Raw genomic sequence first — 25,372 nt, 5'->3', positions numbered from 1 at the left:
GAGTTTGTGGTCGTAATGGATTTGGAATCCATTACCTGGCACTTCAAAGTGCAACATGAAATTATGTGTCTGCTAACAGGTATGGTGCACTTCCAGTAACCAAGGAATATTCTGAATTGGGTTAAGTTAGGACTACAAAGTGCACCTATAATTTATCTGCCAAGTCACAAACTTGTATTTCAACCTGCATTTAGAAAAACATTAAGAGACAATTGAACTTTTCTAGCTGTTACGCTCAAAGCACTTTATTTCAACTCAACTATTTCATTTCCTACTTCCATTTTCAGCTTGATTAAATTTTTTACTGCTATAATGATTGTAATTATTTCAATTCTGTCTACAACATGCGCAAAACTTGCAAAAGTGGAATGAATACTCAGTACAAAGAACTCTGCTCCTAGTTATGCAAACACAATTTAGACATAGTATTTTCCTGAAATGATACTAAACATACATGGAAAAATATTTCCATGACGTAACGCATGATGACAATGCCTAAAACCCTTTTGGTCTGAGTTTATAATTGTGAAAATGAAATGACATAAAAGTGGTTTTCTACATTTCTTTACCTGATGACTTGTTGAACATACACCTAGAATAACTCCACATTCTTGTATACTGACAGAGAGTGCAACTATTTATGGTAAGAAATGAACAGGTATGGTGACTAACCTTGGACAAAGACTGCAATTGTGGTGTTCACTGCTGCAATATAATCACAGGATTTATACTTATTTGAATGTATGGTGAAGAATGCCCATACAGCACACTTTCCTAAAAAAACCAACATATTCTTTTCTGTTACTACCTGCTGTCAAACACTACCTACAAACATGCATTATGAACACAGGTTGGATACTCAAGAATAATGACCTTATGACTAAATAAACTTCTACCACTCCCAACTGATACTGACATTGATAATTGTTCACAAAACACACATATTTACAGAAAATCAAACAGGGATAGCCTATCTTAAGGAAACCAACAACTACATATGACTGTGGATTTTCAATGAGAACGTTCCATTTCTATGCCCTGGAAAGAGAAAAATTCTTTGAAAAAACTGCTGGATGCATGCTAAAATTGCTACATCTAAAAGTTAATGTTACATTACCACTTCAGTTAACTTTTGTGTCTCAACGCTGACCATCCTCAATCCTTCAAAATCCTTTGGGCGGTTTCGGAAGATTGAGGCAGCATGGCGAAGGATGCATTGTCTCAAGGTTGGGGGTTAGAACTTGTGTTACGTTCAGCCATGCATAAATTCATGCCCACAATCCTCCATACTGCTCAAGGATACCAGTCACACTGCCTCAACATGAGAGGAATTGCAGAAGGATTTTGAAGGATTGAAGCAGTGGGCACCCCTTAACAGACCATATTCAACAAACATCATTTTGGACGACTGGGGCCTCGGTATTCAATTTAGTCATGGGGCAGTTGGAGAATTTTGAAGGATTAAGGGTGTATCCTAACCAAAAGAGCCCCGGCGGTTAGGGTTAATGACTCTCAACATGTACAGGCCGGATCTTATAATTGTTTAATCCCTGTATTTTTTGTCCTATTCCTCATCTTGAGATTTATTTTCCAATCCTGGAACTAAATACATCTTTGTCTTGTGAGTGACAGCATTTACATTCCATGCTTTCAGTAGAATAAAAAAAGAGTGCATTTACCACTTGCTGCCAGTTCCTTTAAAAAATGCAGTGCACACATACGGGAGATTTTCAAGATTTTCCATTTTCGAAATTCCTCAAAAAAATTCATCATTTCATTAGATGGACGTTTACACCCACATGAATGACTGTTTGGTGGCTACTTTAAGTCCACAGGCAACCTCCATTGATGCCCGAGTATTTCAGCCAGGCTTGCCACTCTGTAAAGAGAGCCCAGAATTGTGTAATTTCCTTTGTTCCCAGTGAATGCCAGTGGTATCTTTTCAAACGCGGCTGGATTAGCATGTAGCGGTGCTGCGTTGCTCATCAATGGGGAGCCAGAGCACTTTCATCTGCAGTGCTAATCCGCAGGTGCGCTATGCTGAAAACAGTAGTATACTATTCCAAAAGAGTGACGGATTATCTCTGATAAAGTCAAGCCGAGAAATGATGGCAATGCCAAGCAGCAGGTCTTTTGTTCTGAGTACGGTCTTTTGTTACAAGGCCCAGCTCTTTTGTCCGATTTCGGGCACCCCGGCTATGCATATGAGCCCAAGGTATCAGAAACCGGGTTCCCCAGCAGCCTATGGTTAAGCTTACGTACTAAGTAAACTTAACTTTTAGCATAAACCAATCAGAGCACGAAAGCACAGTGTATCCAGGAAGGTTTCCCAATGCCCTTACCCCCGCCCCCCAAAAAGGCAAAACATAGTGCTACCTCTTACTAAAAAAATTATCAGGAGTAAGTTATTTTGCACATCAGGCCCAATTTTTCTGTAATGATCTTGAAAACTTTCCTGCTCATATCAGTTAGGTGGCCAGATTTTAATGCACTCACTTTGAGTAAATACTCTGCATTTGCATGGCCATGGATATCCTAGGCAAAGGACCTGAACCTAGTCTAGGTCCAGACAGTTTAGCAAAACCTGTAGATGCAAGCCCAGGATACAGTGAGCATGAGGTGGTTGAGGCATGCCACGTGGCCATGTCAACTGACAGGGTATGGAGTGGTATGGGGGACAGGCTAGCTTATTTCTCCTCTGGATATGGTGGTGGTGGGCCCTGTTGGGTGGTGCTGGTGGTGACGGTTGTTGCTGTGGCACTCTGCCCTCCGCGTCCTCTCAGCTGGCTCAGTCCACCTCCAGCTTGGAATTGGCGGAAGCTAAAGAAGGTGCTCACTCCGTACAGGATGAACAGAGCAAATCCAAGCACCTGTAAATGGTTTCATTCAATATAGTCACAAGTTGGGCCTCAATTCTGGAGAGCCTGAGTGTGGGGACTGTAAGGGGTACAAAACCATCTGAATTCCCTATGGGAGCCCTCTATCTCATCGCAGCATTACTTTTTGTTGCTGCATTAAAAAACCACACATGTAGCTTGCTGGATTTGAACCTTTTATTCCAAATCCAACAATTTTTTGCGATTTATGCTAGACCTTGGAGGTAAAGGTTGTTCAATCTTTAGCAGTTTTTGAGACTTTGAAACACCTCCCTGCCTGCTTCCTTCCTCCCTTAAACGCAACAATATATCATAATGATCAAAATTTGTTACACATTCTCGATTTCAACAAAAACAGCAGCAGATTCTGATAAGCAGTACAAAGCCAATTAAGCTGCATACTCTATTGCCACAGAATCCATTGTTATAGTTTGTAAGAATATACTTACTCAATAGGGATTTTGCCTCAGCTTTGTCACATCTTTCTGCATTAAGCGGGGCCCCTAGGCAAACTCTAATGAGTCTTAGGATCAAAGGTTGAAATATCCACACGTGTTGGAGTCACATCCACAACCTTTAAGGCCAAGGTCTACGAGGCCAAGGCCAAGGCTGAGTCATTGCCATTCATAGCCGAAGCCAAGGCCAGTTATTACACATGCACGTATAACATAACTACTTTTGGCATTGTTGGCTGGCACACAAGATTCATTTACACCCACAAAAACCGTTGTACAGGACACTACACAAATACCCCCAATTATTTTTGTCTAAGGAAAACAACAAGTGCCCTGTTTCATTGATAAGTTACTTTCACTTGTTGTTTTCACAAGACATTGTAAACAACCTGATAAACAAACCTAAATGGGCATTATTAACTACTGTTCAATTTTTATATTTCTTTCAACAAAGTAAGAGTATGATCCCCCACCATCACAAAAATAAAAAACCTTAATTGCTCTCAATACATACAATTCCCCACAAAATAATTTCTCAGTATTTTTAATTATAAAAACAATATCGCAAGAAGGTAACGCTTAATTGCCGGCTATTATTTTTTTTTTAAACCAAGTAAGACAGTTTATACATAGTTGCACAGTTGCCAACAAGTCCTCCAACTAAAAAAAATTGTGAGTGAATGTAACGATTTTTCAACAAGAAATGAAAGAAAAATCAGGAGTGCTTCCAAAAACGATAACCAGTCGTTTTCCTAGTTCCAGATTGCAAAAATTATTCAGTCAGATTGCAGCTACAAGATATCCTTGAATTCTGGTGAAATGTGGTCGGTAGTCTGCCTTGTGTGTTGAAAATACTACCGAATTACTTTCACAGCAAATTTTCTTAGCTTCTAATTTAGACTTACAGGATCTACGAAAGTGACAAGGACAGTTTTCCTAATTCTGGACTGGTTTAACCAGTTCCAGATCATGACAAAAACTTCTTCACAAATAAAAAGTAACTGCGCGTGAAATCCATTTTGCAGCCAGAACCATTATAACAAGCTGATATTCTAATGAAGAATTTCATAATTTAGAGAAAACTATTTCACAAACAAGAATACCAATGAACTAAAACGTAGGACTTGCGTAAATTTTGACTGACTTTTTCAGCTGTGCAGCAAGCAATCAACAACACTCTTCCCCATGCAGTACAGTTGACGAACCCATTACGTATACATTTCTCCTACGTCTGTGTAGTTGACTTTGCAATGTACACGTATTAATGCATGCAAATAATGAACGATCTGAAACTAGGACAAAATATGCATTCAGTTTTTGGTTAATTTTAAAACTAATGGAAACTTTACAACTCATTTTGATTAAACAGGTATCAGATGTAAACTGTTGAGTATGAAAAAGTATTTGGAATCACATGAGATGAGTGACCTATCGCCCTGTAAAGTTTTCTCGATTTTTGGGCTCTCATGATTTTTGACAAAGTGTTGAAAACTGTCAAAATGCGGATTGGAACATTGGCAAGAATTTCTTTTCTAGAATTTTTCAGGGATCAATTTTTGTACCGACAAGAAGCCCACATTTCACCTTCCAAGGAGAACTTGTCTTGGAATGTAGAACTGAAGAACAACACAACAGAGGTAAATGTAGGTTTTTATTTCGGATGATCCGGAACTAGGAAAAATCTAGAACTAGAAAATGACTGTACACGTAATCTCTCTTGAAAAAGCACTAAAATGGCACTTTATGCTAACCATGAATATATGTCATATAAAAAGACAGTCCATGTCCACCCCACCCTGTGCATAGTGGCACATGCAAAGCTATCGCATGCAAATTGGCATGTTGACTGGCCATCGCACATGCATGACCAGTGCTGGCCATTCGGAAAATAACAGTACACTTTCAATGAGTACATGTACGCTTATTCACACAACAATTGACCAACTGACCAACTGTGATGATAGCATTTGCCAATTAACATTGCAGTACTTTGCTAGAAAGAATGCAAATGGATTTCTATTCATTGAAAGGGTACATAACCTGGTTACAGTGATGTTCAGAATTTTTATGAAAATTTAAATAAGGGGCCTGGGTGAAGGTGCCTTAGAAAAACCTAGCACAAATCAAACTAATTGGTGGAAAAATGACACAACAGCTGTGCACTGCTAAGATCATCATTTAGCTAACAATTTAACAAAAGAAGTAGTGTTTGCCATGAATGGTTTCATCTTAACATAAAAAAGATCTTGGGCTAGTAGAAATTATACTCACAGCTGTGAAGGCTGCGCATCCATGGTAATAGTTGTACCAATACCATCTGTTTGCAGCTCGAGCAGCCAGAATACAAGCCGAAATGAAATGTTGTATAGACCATATGATGTTGTTAATCAGGTCCTGAGAAGAGAGGGAAAATAATCGTGATGAAAATACTCAGATTAAAGACTTATGATTATGTTGCCCTACAATTACACTGTACAGTTGATTCTATGTAATAACACACAGTTATTCTGCAGTTATGGGGACAACACACCTGCTGAACAGTAGTTTTGCGGGGATAAATGAGTCAAAATGGGTCTCCACAATCCGGTCCAAACTTTCCTGAAAAGGACATCGTCCCCTCAATGTGAGGTTGACGAGGACAGGATATCTCATCCTTTCAAAGTGCAAATAGGCTAGGACTACATGTCCCTGTTTGAAATTACTCAATTTAGGCAGAAAAGATGAGCACTTGAATCTCTATACCTCAGCAGTGCTTGAGGTATCAGGTCGTACATCAAGGGAGAGTTTTCTGAAGTCACTTGCAGCCAGAAATGAAGCTGAGCGATTTAAATGTTTATCTTTAAAGTTTAGGCTATGGCATTAAGGTCTAAAAGAAAAAAACCGCAGAGAAAGAATGGGTAAAGTAAAAAAATGACACAGAAATCCCTAAGTTCCTTGGGAAAACCTTGGCATTTTGCTACTGCTAAGTGCTTTTGCCGCCCTCCCCCCACCCTGAAAGTCCTCCGCCTTACCCCATTCACACCAGGGGACCATAACCTTAGCTGAAATGTCTCTTTAGAAACTGGCAAGGCAGTGGCAGCCCCATTTTTGAACTGGGAAGGCATGCCCCCCCCCACACTTTTAGCAGGTCCCATGATGGAGCAGGATGTAATGGATTACTCTATTAATGGCCAATGCCTCATGGTGTCATAACTACCCTCACTTTGCAAACTGTTCTGCCATTGTCGTCCTAAGCAGAATTTTACTATTACAACCACATACAAGTTACTATGAATGTGGTTCCATCAACAAGGCCAATCTCAGCTTAAAGTGGTCTGGATTTTTTCCCGCCTTATTTACTCCAACTTCCAAAGATGTTCCCATGGACTCCAAAGAGGTACATTGCTCAAAACATTGATTTGCAAATCTCCCCCCCTCCTAGGCATGGCTACACAGTGGTTTCACCCCCCTACACACACACACACCCACACACAAGTGTGTATTTGCCTGCAACTGGGGACCCCCTATTGTTCCTCTTTTGTTTGTACTTTAACTTTTTTAGAAGACCACCCATATGTTTTGTACACAGTTGTCAATCGGGGACCCTCTGTCAATCGGGGATCTTCTGTCAATCGGGTACCTTATTGTCCTCTATTGTTCAGGGTCCCCAATTGAATGCAGAAACAAACTCACGCACACACACATATATAAGCATTTCATATTACCCTTTGACTTATTACACCAGCAGTGCTGGTAAGCATGTAGTTAATTCTAAGGTTCTTGTTTCAAACCCACCCTTATATTTGGCTAGTTTCCCGACTGACCACCCTCTCTCAAGGTAAAAAGACATGACAACCATAGAATTAACTTAAGATGCATACCTCAATGGTATGAGGCACACGGCGGAGCAAAATGTACTTCAGAATGATTTTTAAATCCTTTCACTCCATATCATAAGCAGAATAGCACACAGCATAGTTTGGAAGTTGAGAACACAAATAAAAATAAGATAAAATAACTAAAAACCAAAAATACATCAAACAAAATAATCGAATAAAATCAAAATAAGAACATGTTAAAATGACTAACAAATGAATAAAAGCAAAACAAGTACCCTGACGATAAACCCTTATCTTATTGTACTTACAGTTGCTGGCCAGTTGATCACCGTGATTCGCTTGTCCAGATGGATCAGGAACAAAATGAAGAGGAATATTGTAAAAACCATCGCTGTTACACAGACGAAGATTGGATAGCCATTCCAGAAAACACACACAGCTATCATGATCAAGGCCATCAAATTAAGGAGCTACAGAAAGATTGAACAAAGATAACACTGCGTTACAGGTATATGTGCCAACAATTAAAAACTAAAAACAAAAGTATAAATTTCATGAGTGAAACTGCTTGCAGGCTGGAAACAGTCAATTTTGACAAAATTCGCTTAGCACACTGCTGCCATAAGCAGTGCTCCACATGCAGAGCCTCGATCTGTCAGCTTTATACAATAAATATAGCCAATGCAGAGATTCGTATGTTGCTTATGTAATTTTGCACTTGCTGCGTTAGTTCTTATACCGTGCCACTGGACAGAGGAATTCTGACGCATTTGTATAAGCTGCCAGTTCGAGGCTCTGCATGCCTATGGCAGCAGCATGCAAAGAGCGAATAGGGCTTGGTTTGATTTCCAACAAGTTTTTGTGGTCCAAGATGGACAGCTCAAAATTTTCATCAGTTTCCACTGTTAAACGTAAAGGGGAATTAATTTATGTGAAAAGGTTTTTTATCTATAAACCCCCCCCCAAAAAAGAACTTGGTTTCATTCTAGTTGTAGCCTGCGATCAGATGCAGAAAGCAGGTGTGAAATATTCGAGTGAAAGGAAGATAAGTACAATATGAAAAAAAGACTGCTTGCACAACTTACTGGCTCCCCCTTTACCATGGAAATCTGTGCTTCTTTCATAATCGCAAGAAATGATCATACAAAATTTGCTACATTCAATCTGTCACACAGCCAGTAGAGCCACTAAAGGTGTATTTAAATAGTGAAATTTACTAGTAATAACTTTTTGCAAAAACTACCCAGTTCAAGTGTTTGCAACACTTACTTTCTTCCCATAAAGTACTGCAAAAGGAAATGCAAAGCAATATGGACAGCTTTTCTCAATCAACACCCAATCAGTGGGCAGTGCAAGACAGTGCACGAGGGCAAGGCAGTGGACACAAGCTTGAAACACTTGCAACAGGATTGATCTGTTGAGGCTGGGTTGGCTTCTTTTCAGAGTTCTTGAGAAACAACATTCAGCCACACAAAATGTGTGAGTTAATTTCTCTTAATAAAGAGTGAAAAGAGAAGTGAGACTGTCTGTATCAAAGTCAGCAGGGCCTTAGTGTTTACAAAGTCTTTGCATCTACTTTCAATGTTATTAATGTTTCTGAATGAAGTACAAAGTGATGCATGTGTACAGTAGCTCAGTGTCCAATAGACTGATCCATGAAACTTGCCCTGTTTTCTGACCAATCATGGCTGTGATTTACATCTGACGTGCGTGCATGCGCGTACGATGCAAGGGTAGAACACGTAGTGTGGAATGGAAGTGCTAAGCGCCCACGTGTGCAGTGGGTGGGGCTTACTGGATTGGTCTACCGTCACAAAAGGTCAATTTTTCTGAAGGACGGCAACTTGCTTGACCAAACAAACAAGAGATTGGTACCCTGATTAAGTGGTCTCTACTCTGGTGCACATTACTGACAATGTTGCATACATGTACAATGCAAGGGCTGGACTAGGGAAAAAAGCTGCAAATTTATTTCTTCACTGCTTTGGCATATGACCTCACACAACCACAGAATGCTACTTTAAACTTCACCTACATGTACTGAAGAAACGACTCAATTAGGTAAAAACAAGGTTTATGTACTGGTACTGACAACCTTGATATGAGAACTGTACTCAGTGTGTGTGTGTGTGCACACTGATCATCCCCCTACAAGGCATACACATGTGTCAAGTAACAAGATATAATTCCATTATGTCAACGAGAAATTAAGGCCACTGCAGAACAATTCATAACGACTTCACTTCCACTGCTGATTAATCCTGTCAAACGCAAAAGATACGTTTCAATTTGATGAACTTCTGGGAAGGAAAAAATACAACCACTGTCTTTTTAGGCACTTTGTGTTATGAATTATTAAAAGTGACAAACCCAATCTGTAAATAAAACAGAAAAACAATAACTAAAACAAAACAAACCAGAAACAAAACAAAAACGCTTTCCCATTCAACTGAAATTGTGTAATCACAATCTGACCACACTATTATAATTTTTTCCAGCACTAATTATGGCTTTGTCACCGACACCAATACTCAACTCGAGATCAATTTCGTATCAGTGTATTTCTGTCTGGCCACCTATCACTCTGAGATGAACAATCTGCAACACTCCTAGGAACAACTAACACAATTAAGACACAGTGCATGTTGCCTTCCATTTGCTAGACTTTTATAGGATTCAAGAACGCACTAAAAGCAAAAAGGAAAACAAAATAGTCCCACTTTCAAAAAATACAATCTTTCATTACACAATGAAAAACAAGTACTTTGGGCTGTTGTGACTTGAGAAAAAAAATCGAACAAGTGGAATAAAAACAACTGTGATGAAAATTTCATAGAACTTCACAGTGGCCAATAAGCAAGCACACTGAATATTTCTTTCAAGCATTTTCAAAGAAATATGTCTGAGCAACTTCAGTAAACTGACGCGTCACTGTCATTTCCAGGATTAGGTTTTTTCTACATGTCACCTAACGGCACTTTCAACCCCGACTGTCCAAGGCAATGAACAGATAAGAAAAAAATCTCCATGAAGAGTAAACAGAAATTTTTTTCCTATTTGTACATAATAAACTGTATTCTAACATATTTGTTAAGTACTGAAACCTGATAAAACTAGGAAGTATTTTGGTAAAAATAAAAAACATGCACATTGTGCTCACATAATGTGTGCTTTCAACAAATGCTATCATGCAAATCAGAATTTAGAATTGAATCATCACGAAATGACAATGTCACACATTCATTTTATTTTCACTTTATAAGCTTTAAATTTCGTCCTCAAACAATGAATATATTCAAATAACAGGAAAAGGTTGGTAAGGGGTCATCCATGTTTGTCATCATTTTCACAAGCATACAAACCGTACGCTGGGGGAAGGGGGTGAATTGGTTGCGTTCGCTTTAGAAACATCTTAAAAATGATGATTATCATCGACCGGCTAACTATCACCCCCCAACTACTGTGTGTGTGCTGAGAGTGCGCAGGACTCTGATGCATCATTCATACAAGCTCGGGCAAAGGCTATTTCATAACCACTCAACGGTTTTTGCCTGGTGTCATATATGAAAAAGTACAGACACAACCACCAGGCAAAAATCATTAACTTTGAAATCACAGTCACATGTGAAAGAGTCTTCAAGCTTCCCTCAAAGCTCTGTAGCGCTGTGTGTGCAATGAGGTTTGGTACCCAGACACAAGTGTGTTTTAAAGTTCATGTATGCATTTTCCCTTGTGTGGAAAGGTGCCCTGCTAAATGCACAGCATGCAAGTTTGTACATGTACGCAAGGATGCAACAAATCATTGTAACCACATAGGCCTCGCTGTATACTTTTTACCACTTTCTGTAAGCTTTTGTGAAGAGGGAAAAAAATTAAATCAAAGGTACATTTGCTGACTGCTGTTCTTGGCCACAAAAAATGGACATTTTCACATATATTTTAAGAAAAAAGTACCTGTCCATCGGGCAATTTGTCCTTAATTTTCACTTGTCCGAACTGAAAGAAGAAATCTGTCCCGGGCAATCAGAAACCGCAAATGTCGAGGCCTGTCATGGACAAAGTTTTTCCTCCTGCCATTATTCTCTGGTGGTCTACTGCACATTAACAGCCTTACAATCATTTTATTTTGTAATCTTTTAGAGGGGCAGGGGGTCAGGAAGAATGATGACAAAAATGGATGACCCCTAATTCATCCGTACAATGAATTCACACCAAGTCAATGACCATAAACAATTGTCAATATTGCTAAAGAGGCCAGATTCCACACCTTTCATAAGAGACATGCCAACTTCATTTTTCTGTGCACAAATTATCTCACCGCTAAACACAGCTGGACGAATAGGGCCAAGAATGAAACTAACCCACCAATTTGGGTTAAATTCCTACTGATTTTCACTGTCCAACTGTACGCCCAACACCTCAAAACCATCTAAGGTGCTATTCATGGCTCACAACCCAAGAGTAAGTCACTCCATTATACAGTCAAAACACATGACCTTTGTCTTATCGCTAACAGTTTTACACAGGGACAGGTGCAGGGCACAACAGCCTAGACTATATATGCCACATGGTCTTCTTTTCTCTGACATGATGCACCTAAACACTGCCTTGTTCACGTCCAGCATACAGATCAACATTTTTAATAATCACACAAATATGCATGTATCCACTTCCTAAATTCGGCAGTGACCTTTGTCCCCATCCGATGCAAGTGTAAAGTCCGTATTTATTCAAACCACTGTCAGTGTACATTTATATGGACATGCAGTGTCAACCACAGCACACAACGATGTCATTCTTTTTATACATCATAAAGGAGTAAAATCTGCCCTCTCTACATCAAGCTAAACCAAGCACAATTATAGTTTTCTTACATGTTGAAATACTAAATATTAGCATATTCAAGGCACAAGACCACTTTACATTTAACCTCATGATTCTCAATAGATTACAATTTTAAAAAAAGAAGGAAAATCAAGCTTTCAATAATATTTATGCACGGCAATTGGAAAAATACAGCTCAACAGTTTTGTAGGCTATACAGCTTCATAAACAGACATTGGTATCAAATAAAGGACACTAGTTTACAATAATTCTACATGGCTACGACTAACTAGAGAACAAGTACATGTAAGTTTTACACATGTATTACACTATGCAGAATATATTATACAGTCCAGTGATATGCTGCAGTCACCCCCATCAACTGAGTCTCCCAAAAGTCCCGACATTTCATTGTTTAATTCTCCATCTCTAGCTGGTACATGTACGTTGGACATACAGGTGAAGTTCTTCTTTCAGTTCAAAAGAATTGAATGACTGTCTGTAACTGAAGTGTGAACCACCATGTGCATGCAACATGCCAGCACCACGGGATGTCGTTACTAGGTAGCAAGGTGCCCTCGCTTGTGCATGCACATATAGTCTATAGAGCAAAGGGGTCTAATGCAAGTGCTCAAATATGCTGTTGTCCTCACTTTACATAAGTACTGCTAAAACTGAACATTCTGAAGGATGTAAACAAATACAACATTGTGGGTGACTTTGTACATGTTGTTTGCACATCACGTGCACAACAGCAGAAATGCAGTGACATTTATAGGGACAGTATGGGAAAACACCAGCTAGCTCAGGGCATCAGGGCAGGTTCTAGACCCATATCCAGTCAAGTGGAGCCTAGGGGTTGGGGTAAGCAGGGGGCATGTCACCCCCCTTCTCTGCCGAGTACTCAGTGGTGGTGACAGTGGTGGTGGTGGTAGCGGCAGGTGCTCCTGTGGCTCCGCTCCCCCCAGTCAGTCGGCTCAGTCCCCCACCAGCTTGGAATCGGCGGAAGTCAAAGAAGGTGCTGATTCCGTACAGGATAGTCACGGCGAACCCAAGCACCTGCAATTTAAAATGTAAACCAGATGTTGTTGGACAGATGAAACAGTTTAGGGTACTCTCAATGACCCACGCTGACCTGACACACGCACCCACCATTTTAGGTAGCAAAGACTGCAGTAACATATACAGTATTTACACTGTAGTCCAGCCTTCAAAGGCGGGAGAAAAACCTGGAGCCAACACCCAGTGTGGGACAGGAATGATAATGATAACCGTATGATACATTGCACATGGCGCAAGCAGTAGCTGGTATGCACTTGGATTAAGTATTTACAGTTATTCTATACCCCTATTTAACAATGGACAACGTGACTGTGTATTAACATTTGATACCACCCACTACGATTTGATAATGTATGCTACATAAAAAATAGCTGGCACCAAATGGCAATCTATTCCTATTGGTCAAGAGCATATGCACTGCAGCAAGCAGAACTCACCATGCGTGCCCCAAGTCCATAAAAGGAGATTCTTTGGATTACTTGCACATGGAATATACCACAAAATGGACAGGGGTGCTCAGGAATATGAAGGTAAAAGTCTTGAACAAAATCCTTGGAAATTTATCATATATTGACTTCTTTTGACTCGCTGACTAAAATGGTATTTATGAATGGGAATAAATACATGTATAGGCTTGGTTGGTCTTGAACTAACATTTAAGAAGGAAAATGAACACTGATAATGCATCCATTCTCCCGAGTCAAAAAGCACATTTAAGACCAGTCACGCACATATTCATTCCCTTATAAAAAAAGCCCCTCTGTCAAGGTTATGTCAAATACTTTCCTGAAGTAATGGTGGCCGATCCCTGGGAAACCATGTACAGCCACACGGTACTAAGACACCTTTTGATTGGACCCTACATGTATCTGTACAGTGTATGACTGTTCTGGACAAACTTTCTCATTTATACATGTATGTATATTTTGGACACATAATAGTTATCTGACAGTGAAAACATGGATAAAGGATTGACTGGGCATCTTGAAATAAATCCACCAGTTGGTAAGGAAATTGGCAGAGTCGTTACAACTGCAAATCAAGCATGTAGATAATACTCACAGCTGAAAAAGACACACATCCATGGTTATAGTAGAATCCCAAGAAGGAGTAAATATTAGCAGCGAAGTTGGCTACTAAACAAGCCGCAATGAAATGCAATATGGCCCATCCTAGGTCGTGAAATAACTCCTAAAACAACGGGAAGCAAAGGAGAGACAAAACAGGTACCTCAGATTGGTGATGAAGGAAAAAAAGTCAACATATTCTTTTCTATGTTGTCTTACATGTGCAACAATGTTAAACAAAGAGTAAAAGTCATTATCCACCGTTGCTATAGAACCTTCAAGAATTCTAAAAGAAATCCTCCATTCTGCAGTAAACCATCAGCACATTCTTTGGACATCAACTTTCAAGGAACACAAAGCCCTGTGCTTGTAGCTGACAAGACACATGAGCCCTAATTCATGGCCGGGCTCCTCCCCCCTTAAAATCCAGAATTCAAAAAAACAATTCTTAACCTGATGGTGGAAACATCTGGCAGGGTCTGGGCGAGTTCACTAAATGGCCTCCCAAATGGGGTGACCCCTGTTCAAGTCTCACCTAGTCCATCAGGCGAATGTTTTTCAGTTCGGAACTGTCTGCACTGTCAGCTCCAATTGACTACACAACAGAACACTGAGTTCTACATGCATGTGTATGGACACGTTTATTTTTCTTATTTTTTTTTAATCTACAGTGTAGCTGGGAAGACTCATTAAAAGCCCCATAGATATCAATATTTTGCCGAGTTTTAGAGTCAAAAGCAAATGCAAACCAACTTGGAAGGTTCCCAATGATTTTCTGCCATTTGCCATTCAATACTTGAAAGTACATAGGTACGTGTACATGTAACTTCTGAAGACTAATCATAACCTGCTTACAAAGCTCCAGGGCACCTGATCTGATCATGTACTTACCGTCAGGACCCAGTGAACAGCCGGCACTCGCTTGTCCAGTTGCAACAGGAATATCACAAAGAATATTATGGTGAAGATCCAGGATACGATGGATATACCCAGAGGGTAACCCCCTACTGGACAAGATGCCAACAAGATCCAGTACAGTAGCAGAACACACTGATGAAAGAAAAACACCCCCAAAAAATGGTCACTAGATGAGTATATCATCATGCACAACTTACAAAGTACTCTTGCTGGACAGCAAGGGAGACGTAGACCTTGGAAGAATGAATACACTAGTAGAATCATTCTTATATTCTTGGGCACTGTGATGTACATGGCAAAGGTTTAATCTGCTTTGCACATTTCTTCTCTCTCTGCTTCTACATGTACGTGTATTTCTCTTTTTTTGGGGGGGGAGACACGGGTTAGCTATATGTCTGTATACATGGTACATGCTTCAACATTGGGATTTATGTACTTTAATTTCCATATCTCTGTTCCATTCTTTGAGCTTATGATTACATTTCAAAAACCAAAAGTTCAAAAAGGCTTCAAAAAGGATTGTAAATTTGTAATTATTGTCTTGGTTCCAATTTCATCTGCTGGCAATTCAACAATTTGTAAACAGCATTATGATTAACATGAAGGATAAATTTAAACAAAAATCTAGGGCAAAAGTACATAATCGCCTCACAGATGTACCACTACAAAGCAGAATTTATGAATGAAGATGAATAAATGAAATGAATGTCTTTGATAACATATCACTCCTTATTTCAAAACTGATGCAGCGTGACCCATGATGCATGGCATTAAATGTACTTTGCTAAGAACATCATTTCCCATCAGAGTGACTCTACTGATTTGGACCCTGAAAGGAACACAACATCCAAGTTTAATGATCAGATTTGAGTAAGACCAGAATAGGCTAGAAGGAAAAGCATTCAATTCTTTAATCAACAGTAAACTTGAATTGAATTTCCATTCTTTTCCTCTGATGAGATTGGCAACTCCATAACAGTGTGTTGTCAGAAAGCAGATGGATAGAATGTCAGTTACACTAGTTATAAATGCTTTACACCTGGGTAAGTGTCACCCTACCCTATGGCGACCTTGACCTTTGAAATTTGAACCAAGAATTGTTACTTTTCCTTATCCGAAAGATAACACTTCAGCAGATGTCTGACCCATATTGGCTTCAAATGACAAGAAATGTGGGCTACGGTGGAGTAATATGGCAATTCATATTCCAACAGCATGTGCACAAAACAGCACAGTCATCGTAGGTCACTAAGAATGAATACACATGTACGAATGAGCTTCAGATCAGCCCTTCCATGACACCAGTTCATTTTATCTTGAATTGACCTTGCCTCATTGAAACAATGAATTGACTTAATTTAGCACGCAAATGAAGCTGCAACTGAATGACAAGTAAAATGGATGACAACAGAAAGTGGAAATGCCCTGGTCTGCACATGAGAATTTTATTCTTGGCAGTTGAAAGCGCAGTGCATGTACACGAAAAGCGGTGTGTAAGCAACGGTGAAACCGCTTACCGCTGTAGATGTTGAATTCAATCACACTGACGGGCGTATATTCTGTTGAAATTTGCCGATGTGAGATGGCAGATTCCATCGGATTCAGCCATTCAGCAGACTCTTACGTGGTGTGTTGTTGGGATTTTATTTGAATAGAATCCATTACTGGATTATTCAATATTACCTTGAAATCTATCCGACAAATTTACCAATATCAAACTATTAATAATACTGAGACCTCAAGAGCGTTGATACTGGAAATGATGGTAATCATTCCATTCACCATTTATGAAGTTCTTCCCTCTTGTACATGTACTGGTACATGTATGTCATGTAATATTACATACAGTATGTACATGTATAAAGTTGAAAGCCCCAGATTTGGGCTGAGATGTTTGCAGATGGAGATCCGGTCCAAGGACAAGTGTTTGACACTTCATGTGCGCAGGCACACAAGATTTGGCCAGGTTTAATAGAACAATTGTGCAAGGGAGGGTTGGAGAGACTTCTAATGGGGCCTGGCAAGGTAACAGATTTAAAGCTCAACCGAAAGAGCTTCGCAAACTCAAAGAAGAAACTTCAACATGTATATGGTGGGAATGGGTGTTAGCGATCGGGGAATTAGTGCGAAGAAAGGTCGGGCACGGAAAAGTGGGACTTTACAGAAATGATCTCCAATAATGATGTATTAACAAACATACCCAAAGGTGACAATTGCCCCACCAAGCCAACGCATAAACCCTGAAAATTTGTGATTACAGCAAGATTGACCTTTTTGACCTCAAATGCAATTTAAGCTTTTCAGGAGGTAGGACCATCAAGTGCAATACACATACCAAATTTGAAATCTCTATGGGACACTCTATGGTACAAGTACATAGAAGGAAATCTCAAGTTTAGTGTGCTGACAAGATTCTTCCAGAGACATGTACTGAACACCTGTTCAGTAGCTGTGGGGACATACATGTACATGTACACTCACATTTTCGACTACTTTCGGACCGAAAATGTTGTGGGGAAGAAAAAGGTCCCACAACACAGTTTGTACTTTCCAAACAAAAGAAATTGTCTCAATGCAATACAAGCCTAACCGCACACACCCACGGAAAGGACAAGGCGGAAACAGCATGCCCCTATGACTTTGTGAGGGAAATCTTGGTTGAAGAAGTCTAATTCTTTTACCTTGGGCAATGAGAGTAGAAAGTGCAATGTTTTGTGGATCTGTCTCAGAGCATTTTTCACTTTTGTACCTTGGATTTTGATTCTTATTGTAAAGGGCTCTACTGGTACCATTTTTCTCCTCCCAACTCCCTGAATATACAGTGCCATAACAACCTGAAGTTGGCAGCCACTCATAATATGTTCAAGGTCATGGTACATGTGAATGAAAACAAAAACCCAAGCCAAGTGCCAAAAAGCATACCAGTAGTAAATGTACATGATCTCATTATTCCAGGTCTTACTGACAAACATTTGTACATGTTGGGCTCTAGAAAACATAAGTGCTATGTAGTCACTGTGAGGGATGGACTGGACACCTCAACAAGTTTCATCACCAATACTCAGTCTTCAGTTTTTGACACACTAATTAGCAATCAGACTCAACCTTTTGAGAATATACATGTATGGTAAAGTTCTGCATGCAAGATGTGCACTTGGTGTTGATAGATGCAGGCCAAGAGGTGTACAGAGATCAATATGGTACAGTCATTTACATGTACCTGTAGAGTAGGCCTACATGTACATGCAAAGGGCCAAGGCTTACCCTCATAACGAGCACACATCTTCAGTTTACTTTCTGTTATTCCTGCACGATTTATAGCATTTACATGTACATGTAAAATTATTTACTGGTACATGTACATGTACATGTAGATGATGGACATGTACTGTACGTGTCTTACAGTTTTACTGCCTTGTACACATAGCTACTGCATTTATGTGGCAACTGGACAGCCACTGCCTAATTGGGGACTGGGTTAATTTCCAAAGTATGAACATTATTAGATTATGATTTCGTCCCCCCTCTAGCTTATGGAGCCTTTTTGTTCAAGCTAATGAACTCCAGTGGTGAAACGCCTCCGGCTTGCTGGCATGGAATTCCCCAGGTTCCTTCATTCAGGAATGCATGAACTTTGACCGCATCATTCTCCTCTGTCATAACATTAACCTCTAACTCTTCATATGTACAGGTGCATGTACATGTATATGGTACACAGATATGGCAAATGCTGATGCCCAATGCATGCACTTTACCCATGTACTGCATGGTTCATGACTAAAGACTAGACTTCCAGTACATTATACTTTTTCACAACAATTTCACGATAGGCCTCAATGTACATTAATTATGCATTGTAAAAATGATTTAAAACTCCAATTGAAAGTTAATGCAACATAAAATAAGTAACTTGAAGTCAAAGATGTGTACATTTGTAAGTACATGTAAGTGTGACACACTTCGTACATGTATGTGGAAGTTCACAATTGGCCAGTAACTTTGTTTAAGGAACTGTACGCACATTAATTAATGTTTCCTGACATGTTACCACTTCTACTATTCTGATTTGAAAAAGATTATGGAATTAATTAATAAAACAAACTTTCAACCTTGGGCACAATACATCAGTGGTGACAAAACTGCCGGCCAAAATGTCATACCGGTATCTGTTCAGAAGTATGCCCACCAACTACCCAACCGCTTGTCCTTAGGGTTGGTGCCACAGAATAATGCAGCAACCCATGGTGATCTGATTAGCTGATTCACATACACTGACATACATGTACAGCCTGTTTGTTTTACACAATCTTGATCTGCATGTAATCAGTGATCCAACATTGTTTAAACTTACACCAGAACCTGCCTAGTGGATGATGCAAACCAGCTTTGGGACCACTGATCCAGATGAAACAAACAGGCCCAATGAGTCCAACCATGGTCCAACCCAACCACACCCAACTTCATAAACAGTACCACTGTGGGTCAACTTTGAATTTGAAACAGTCAACCTTTCCACCCTGGCAGCCACTCGCCCCTTGGGTCTGTCTCATTCTTTGACCTGTGGAAACCCAAGGGGTTTCTCTCCTTGATTTTGTGCTTAGGTCTACATGTAAGTTTCATCCTTGACTTTTCTTTACTCTCGATGCCTGCTGTATTCATTTCTAAATCTGTCTTTTCCTCATTGTCTGAATTTGTTTGTTGGTGATAATCATATTCAATCACAATAATAAAGAAAAAAAAAGTTTCCAGAACTTTTTTCCCTTCTCCCTCAAGTGGCAAGTCTGGGAAATTAACCAAAACCAAACAAAAGTTCTTACAGAGTGTTAGCTCGGATAAACTGGCAAGGTAAATACGACAGTTGCAAGACTGCCATGATCATCCATTGCGGCAAATTTCAATGCAGTTTTCTTTTCAGCCGCATGCAACTGGCTGCATTTAGCTGGGTGCTTCAAGACAGCCCGATAAAGGTTTCTCATACCTGACATCCAAATTGTTCATGTAGAACTGATGAAAAAAAATGTCTGGAGGGAAAGAGGAATTAGGCACCTCAAAAATAAAATGAGTAAAACTTAAAAAAAAAAATGTGAATGATTGCATACCAATGGACATCACTGGACGGCAACGCTCTTGTCGTTGAGATCGAAGTCGCCATCTTGTTCAAATAGCAATTTCAACATTAGTCCTGGAAACAACGTTATGGCGTGCCGGCCTAGCGGATCATTCACCAAAAGCATGCTGTGTTGGCACACGCTCACCTATGACCGATTCCTGAGCGCGACAATGTCCGGTAGTTGTGATCACACCAAAAGTGTACACCGGACATTGCAGCGCTGACAGGGATCAGTCATTGGAGCGCATGTGCCAACACGGCGTGCTAGGCTGGCGCACCATGACGTCCTCTCTGTGACATTAACACACAGTTTGAATAGTTATTTGAACAAGATTTAGAGCTCGACGACAAGAGCGTTTCCGATTTCAAGGGGAAATTTCTCTTTACTTCCGAAATGTGAGTAAACCTTACCATTATTATTGGAATCTCCTATTCCACTTAACCTAAAGTGGACGCCTTAGACAGTTTAACCCTAACCTTCCCCAACCACACAGAATTAAACAGTAGTTAAGTGTTTAATTCTGTGGGGATAGGTCTAGTAGGTCCATAACAGCTGGCTTTTGCATTGGGTTTGGCATACCTCATAAAAACAAAGTCCAACAGCCTCTGTGCACAAAGTTCCATATAGGTGTTTAACTTTGTGTGAATGGGGAAGGTTAGGGCCATCAACCCTTGGGGGGGGTTAGGGTTAAGGAGGTGAATTCGGAGGATTTTGATTCAAGATACGAGCTATTATGAGGGATTGAAAGGAAAGCCTATGGAAGGTACTTGGACTCTAGTATCACCTGATCATGTACAAAATGTTTTTTAAAAAAGGCAATTTGTAGAGTCCAAGTTACTCAGACTACCTTTTATGCAGGTAAGTCAAGTGTTTACACATTATGATAAACAAAACATGGAGGAATTTATGCTTCCATCAACAAAATCATGTAGACTGGCCTATGTATTTTATTTTGTTTTCAGGTTATAACAAGATTCTTTGGTAAGTCTGCTTCCATTTCGACGTGGTTTATTCTTCTTTATGTTAAAATTTCTTTCTGATGAGAACTTTAAGTCAGCCATGCTTAGGTGGCAATGTTGGGGCCGCATGTGTGTCAGTTCAACATTACATTAAATGTGCCTGTTGTTCTGGAAAATCAACAGCACATTTAACAACTGCATACTTTTTAGCATAATAGGTGAATAACCCTCCAGAGAAAAGGAGGGGGGATATATATTTATTACAAAAGCCAAATGACGAGTAACATGCATTGCTACAGGTGGAGCCTCATTTTCATTCATAAAACCTCAGCAAATGAATGCACCCAGTGCCAGTCTTGGCAATTCAAATGGGTGAAAATCTTGGTTTAGATGTGACAAAATCATATTTTGAGGGAGGGGTAACCAGTAGCAAATGAATTTCGTTCAGCCTGGCTGCTGCTATGACCAGGAAACTCACATCGGACGAGATGCGTGACGTGCTGCGCCGTGTATAGCTGGGACAAATACATTTATTTAAGAATAGAGCCTGAAAGTAAAAGCTCACGCAGCGAGCTTCCGGAACCCTTGCCTGGTCTGCCTATGGGGATTTGACATTGGGTTGTCCTATCACGTTCGATAAATTTTGGAAAAATAATTTCCTACTGAAACCACTCCATGAAACACTCATGTCAGAATTTTACTTTTGTCTTCCTCGCGTAATATTTTGGAAAAGTCACCTGGAGACGGGTAAAAAGCGAATGTTATTAATGACCTTTCATGTCCGGCGATATTGTACCAGGCCTCCTTGTTCATACACGTTTGTTTTCATTCGGCGTGCTTTCTTGAAAACGAGATTGTACAAGCTAGCAAAGATTTATCTACCTGCAGTTGATGGGTTCCACATTCCGTTGAGTTGACATTACGCAGTTTTTGTCAGCAAAGGTTAGATAAATATTAAAATCTTTCGTAAAAGTAGAATATTGCTTTATGTTTATTACCTTATAAAGTATCCAAGTGTGTAAAATATTTTGATCTGTTTTTATATCGGATTTTAACCACAGATAACCACAAAATTTCAAACCGTAAATATTCATTGCATGTGAGACTGCCACATTGTGCTGTTCTTCATGTATAGTATTTTAGATTTTTGGAAGTGATGGGTCAATTTTTGGCAGGATATTTCTCTTTTAGATCAGGTAATTTTTCAGTTTCTACAAATTGATTACTAGCAAATATTTTTCAAAGCCCTTTTTCCAAGTTGGATTTTTAAAAAAGAAACTGGATGAAAAAATAATACAAATTCTAAAATCTTTGCATGTTATTTTTCCTATCCAAGGGTTCCAGAAGCGCGCCATCAGGGATCAACTTTCAGGCTATATTGGCAAAGTGTGAACAATTTCAAAAGCAAATGCAGGTTTCCAGATCACAGCAGCAGACAGGATGGTCTCACAATGAAAACAACACAATGTCATCCCCTGCCACTGAAAATGGCCAAGCCAAGATACGGGGCAAGTGCAGTCATTGGTGAGTTCAACGCATGCACAGTCTGATAAACACAAACGGCATGAACGGAGGGACAGTCAACGGGTGGAAGCGAGAAATTGGTGAGCAAAAATCTCATTTTTTTTTTAAATACTCCGTCTCATGCTCTGAAACTTTTCTTACATGTCTTAGGCCTATCCCCTTTTTAGGAGGTAAAGATCAAGTAGGTATATTCTGACAGGGGAAAATTTGATTTAATAGCTTTCTTATGGCTGTGAATCATTTCACCACAAAAATTCAATTCCATTGCGGATGTGCTACGACGCCATGTAAACCTTGTCTCCTCGTCACGGAGTATCATGGGGTTAGTGACTTAGAGTTCTCGAAGGAAGGTCCTCTCGTAGTAGGGGTAACCGTGGGCCGTACTGATCCGCGTCAACTCACCGTCAACACTTACAAAATGCATTGAAAACAGAAAATACACGTATCGAACTGTAATGTATACGCCTTAAAATAATTTCTATTTAATTGAGTTTACATTTTACTCCATTTGTGTTGACGTGTGTTGACGTTACTATCATGTGTTGACGGGTGTTGACGTTAATTAGTATGACCGGTAACCGCCACACACATCTTTATACAGTAATATCTCGATTAGTCGAAGGCCGTTAAGTCGAAACTCTGTTTACCTTGACATCTTTCTGTATTCCCGACAAAAGAATTGGCCTTTATGTACAATAAACTATCTGTAACTTGAAACGTCAATACCACTAAAGCCGCTTATCTTGAACTTTTGGCAGGCCAATTAAAAAAAAAACACTGAAGAATGATGAATAAAACATGATTAAAGAACGCTTGCCTTCATTAGGAGTCATTACGGTCACGCGCACGGTTTTTCCTTGATGAGCCGAGCATGTTCACACGGGCTGCCATTGTCACGTCGACAAGCACTGGGTGGGCATCAACCGCAACCGTAAAATAAATCAGGCACAAATGATGCACCCTCAAGCCCTTTGTACATGTATCACGTGACCCAGCACGGAAACACTGACTGACTGGCCCGCGCGCTGCGTTATGCGGTAACAGCCCGATCAAGCAAAGCAAATGAATGAATTCTCAAGACGTACACAGGTACCAGTACATAACTTCATTGGTTTATTGTTTATTAATGTACCACATAAAAACATGTTTAATGATGATGTTTGAGGAAAACTTGCACAGTAACTCAAACTTTTCGTCCATTCCCCTGAGTTTCTACTTATCGAGATTTTACTGTAGTTCGAAAGTAGCCAATGACTAAATAAATAAAGTATGGAATTTTTAGCTAATAGAAGTCTTTCCTGAGATTTTTCCTTCAACAATTTACAACACAACACTTACGATCTGAACGATCCGTAGAATCCCCGGTATGGATTTCACATAGCCTATGTCGACCTTCAAGGGAGGGGATTGGACCGTTGTGGTGGTCGTTGTAGCAGTTGTGGTACTCGTGTAGTGGCTGTCCGGAAAAGCAGGATCATCCATGGTTGATGCAGGAATAAATTACTTCGGTAGCCTGCACTCAAGTACGAATCTTTTGAGATCTCACAAAACCAACTTAAAAGACTTGTTAGAGGCCACCTACATGTGGTTTCCAATTCTCAATTTCTGTCCGCCTCTCGTTTCAGCGCGCGTCGTTTGAACTCGATAGCATAGCTGGCTAGCTTGTACTTTTAGGGTGGATCACAGAGCGCTCTCATCGTTCTGTTCCTGGCGCCCAATTTTTACAACCGCAGCCACGTTCGATTGGGTGTTTATATGGCTATGGCTTGGGAAGGTTACTATTTAGTCCTATGTAATCTTTGGTGAAATAGCCCTGGTCGCAGACAATTATTGCTTGTTTTGGATATGGACTAGTCTCTACTTCGATTTACGCCCTGTTGGGCTTGAAAATACATGTATACTCTCAACGCAAGGGGGACGCTTGTCTAGCGCGAGCGCAGTGCATGCTAGTGACGAATGGTCACGAGCTGCTGGTGCAACGTGCGTTACGATCATAATACACTTACGCATATATATCGGCATGTACGAAAGCCCAATCGTGCCACGGGCAAAAACAAAATCAGTGGGAAACTAATTCGTTATTACATCTGTGGTATGATTGGGCTTTCGCAGGCATCCCCTTTTTGTTTCTGCATGTACATGTCTGTGTACCAAAGATCCTATAGCGCTGCGAAGCCTTAGTTCGACCCGGGCCACTCCTGGAATATTGTCAGACGATATGGGATCCACACCAGAAAAGCAACATCGACACTCTTGACAAAGTACAGCGACGTCACGGTGCTGCTAGGTTCATTTTCAACGATTACTCACAAACCTCCAGTGTGTCTGACATCATCTCTAAACTGGATTGGAAATCCCTCGATATTAGACGAATGAAAGCCCGACTGTGTACCTTCTATAAGGAGACACATGGCCTCATCCCAAACAATATTTTTCAACTTCTATACCCGGACCCAACACAAATCGAGTGGCAAGACCTATTACAAGACATCACCATGGTGACCTAATCTACAACCGTATCTGGGCAAACAAAAATAGCTATCTTCACTCATTGTACCCTTGAACAATTCCAGAATGGAATTGTCTTCCAAACCACGTCAGATGTTCTGCGACTCTTGGCGCTTTCAAGGCCGAGATTGACAGAATTGATCTTGCTGTTCTAGATCGGTCCCAACAAGTTCGTTTTACAAATTAATTCTTTTAGTTGCAACCAGATCCCTTGCGGCGTCATCTGTACGGGACAGCCAGAATTTGGCGA

The 25,372-nt window shown here is 40.1% G+C and overlaps 1 protein-coding gene across 2 annotated transcripts; it reads right to left on the bottom strand.

Moving 5' to 3' along the window:
* Positions 1-212: 212 nt before the first annotated feature.
* LOC110979995 (plasmolipin-like) lies at positions 213-24,529 on the bottom strand. 2 transcript variants are annotated; one of them, XM_022236233.2, is made up of 4 exons: positions 23,953-24,529; positions 7,458-7,619; positions 5,603-5,725; positions 213-2,870 (listed from the first exon to the last, which is right to left on the bottom strand). In XM_022236233.2, exons 1-4 carry the CDS (start codon positions 24,094-24,096, stop codon positions 2,688-2,690), a joined length of 612 nt encoding a protein of 203 aa, XP_022091925.1. In that variant the 5' UTR covers positions 24,097-24,529; the 3' UTR covers positions 213-2,687. The 2 variants fall into 2 exon arrangements, with proteins under 2 accessions (XP_022091925.1, XP_022091924.2); XM_022236232.2 differs by lacking the exons at positions 213-2,870; positions 5,603-5,725; positions 7,458-7,619 and adding exons at positions 9,098-13,032; positions 14,098-14,226; positions 14,994-15,152 and having other exon boundaries at positions 23,953-24,525.
* Positions 24,530-25,372: the final 843 nt, after the last annotated feature.

Source organism: Acanthaster planci, linkage group LG06 (genome assembly GCF_054643075.1).
Source record: "Acanthaster planci isolate LZ-2023a linkage group LG06, COTS_SCS, whole genome shotgun sequence".
NCBI lineage: Eukaryota > Metazoa > Echinodermata > Asteroidea > Valvatida > Acanthasteridae > Acanthaster > Acanthaster planci.
The sequence above is the reverse complement of the archived record's forward strand: the minus strand, read 5'-3'. Positions and strand labels throughout refer to the sequence as shown.

Bases quoted from the DNA above. Each gene is read 5' to 3' on its own strand.
- LOC110979995 (XM_022236232.2), bottom strand. From the start codon at position 24,096: ATGGATGATCCTGCTTTTCCGGACAGCCACTACACGAGTACCACAACT. The intron at 15,153-23,952 runs GTAAGTGTTGTG...TTCTTTCATCAG, and splicing joins TTCTACGGATCGTTCAGATC to TGTGTTCTGCTACTGTACTG. The intron at 13,033-14,097 runs GTGAGTATTATC...TTTAAATTGCAG, and splicing joins GATGTGTGTCTTTTTCAGCT to GTGCTTGGGTTCGCCGTGAC.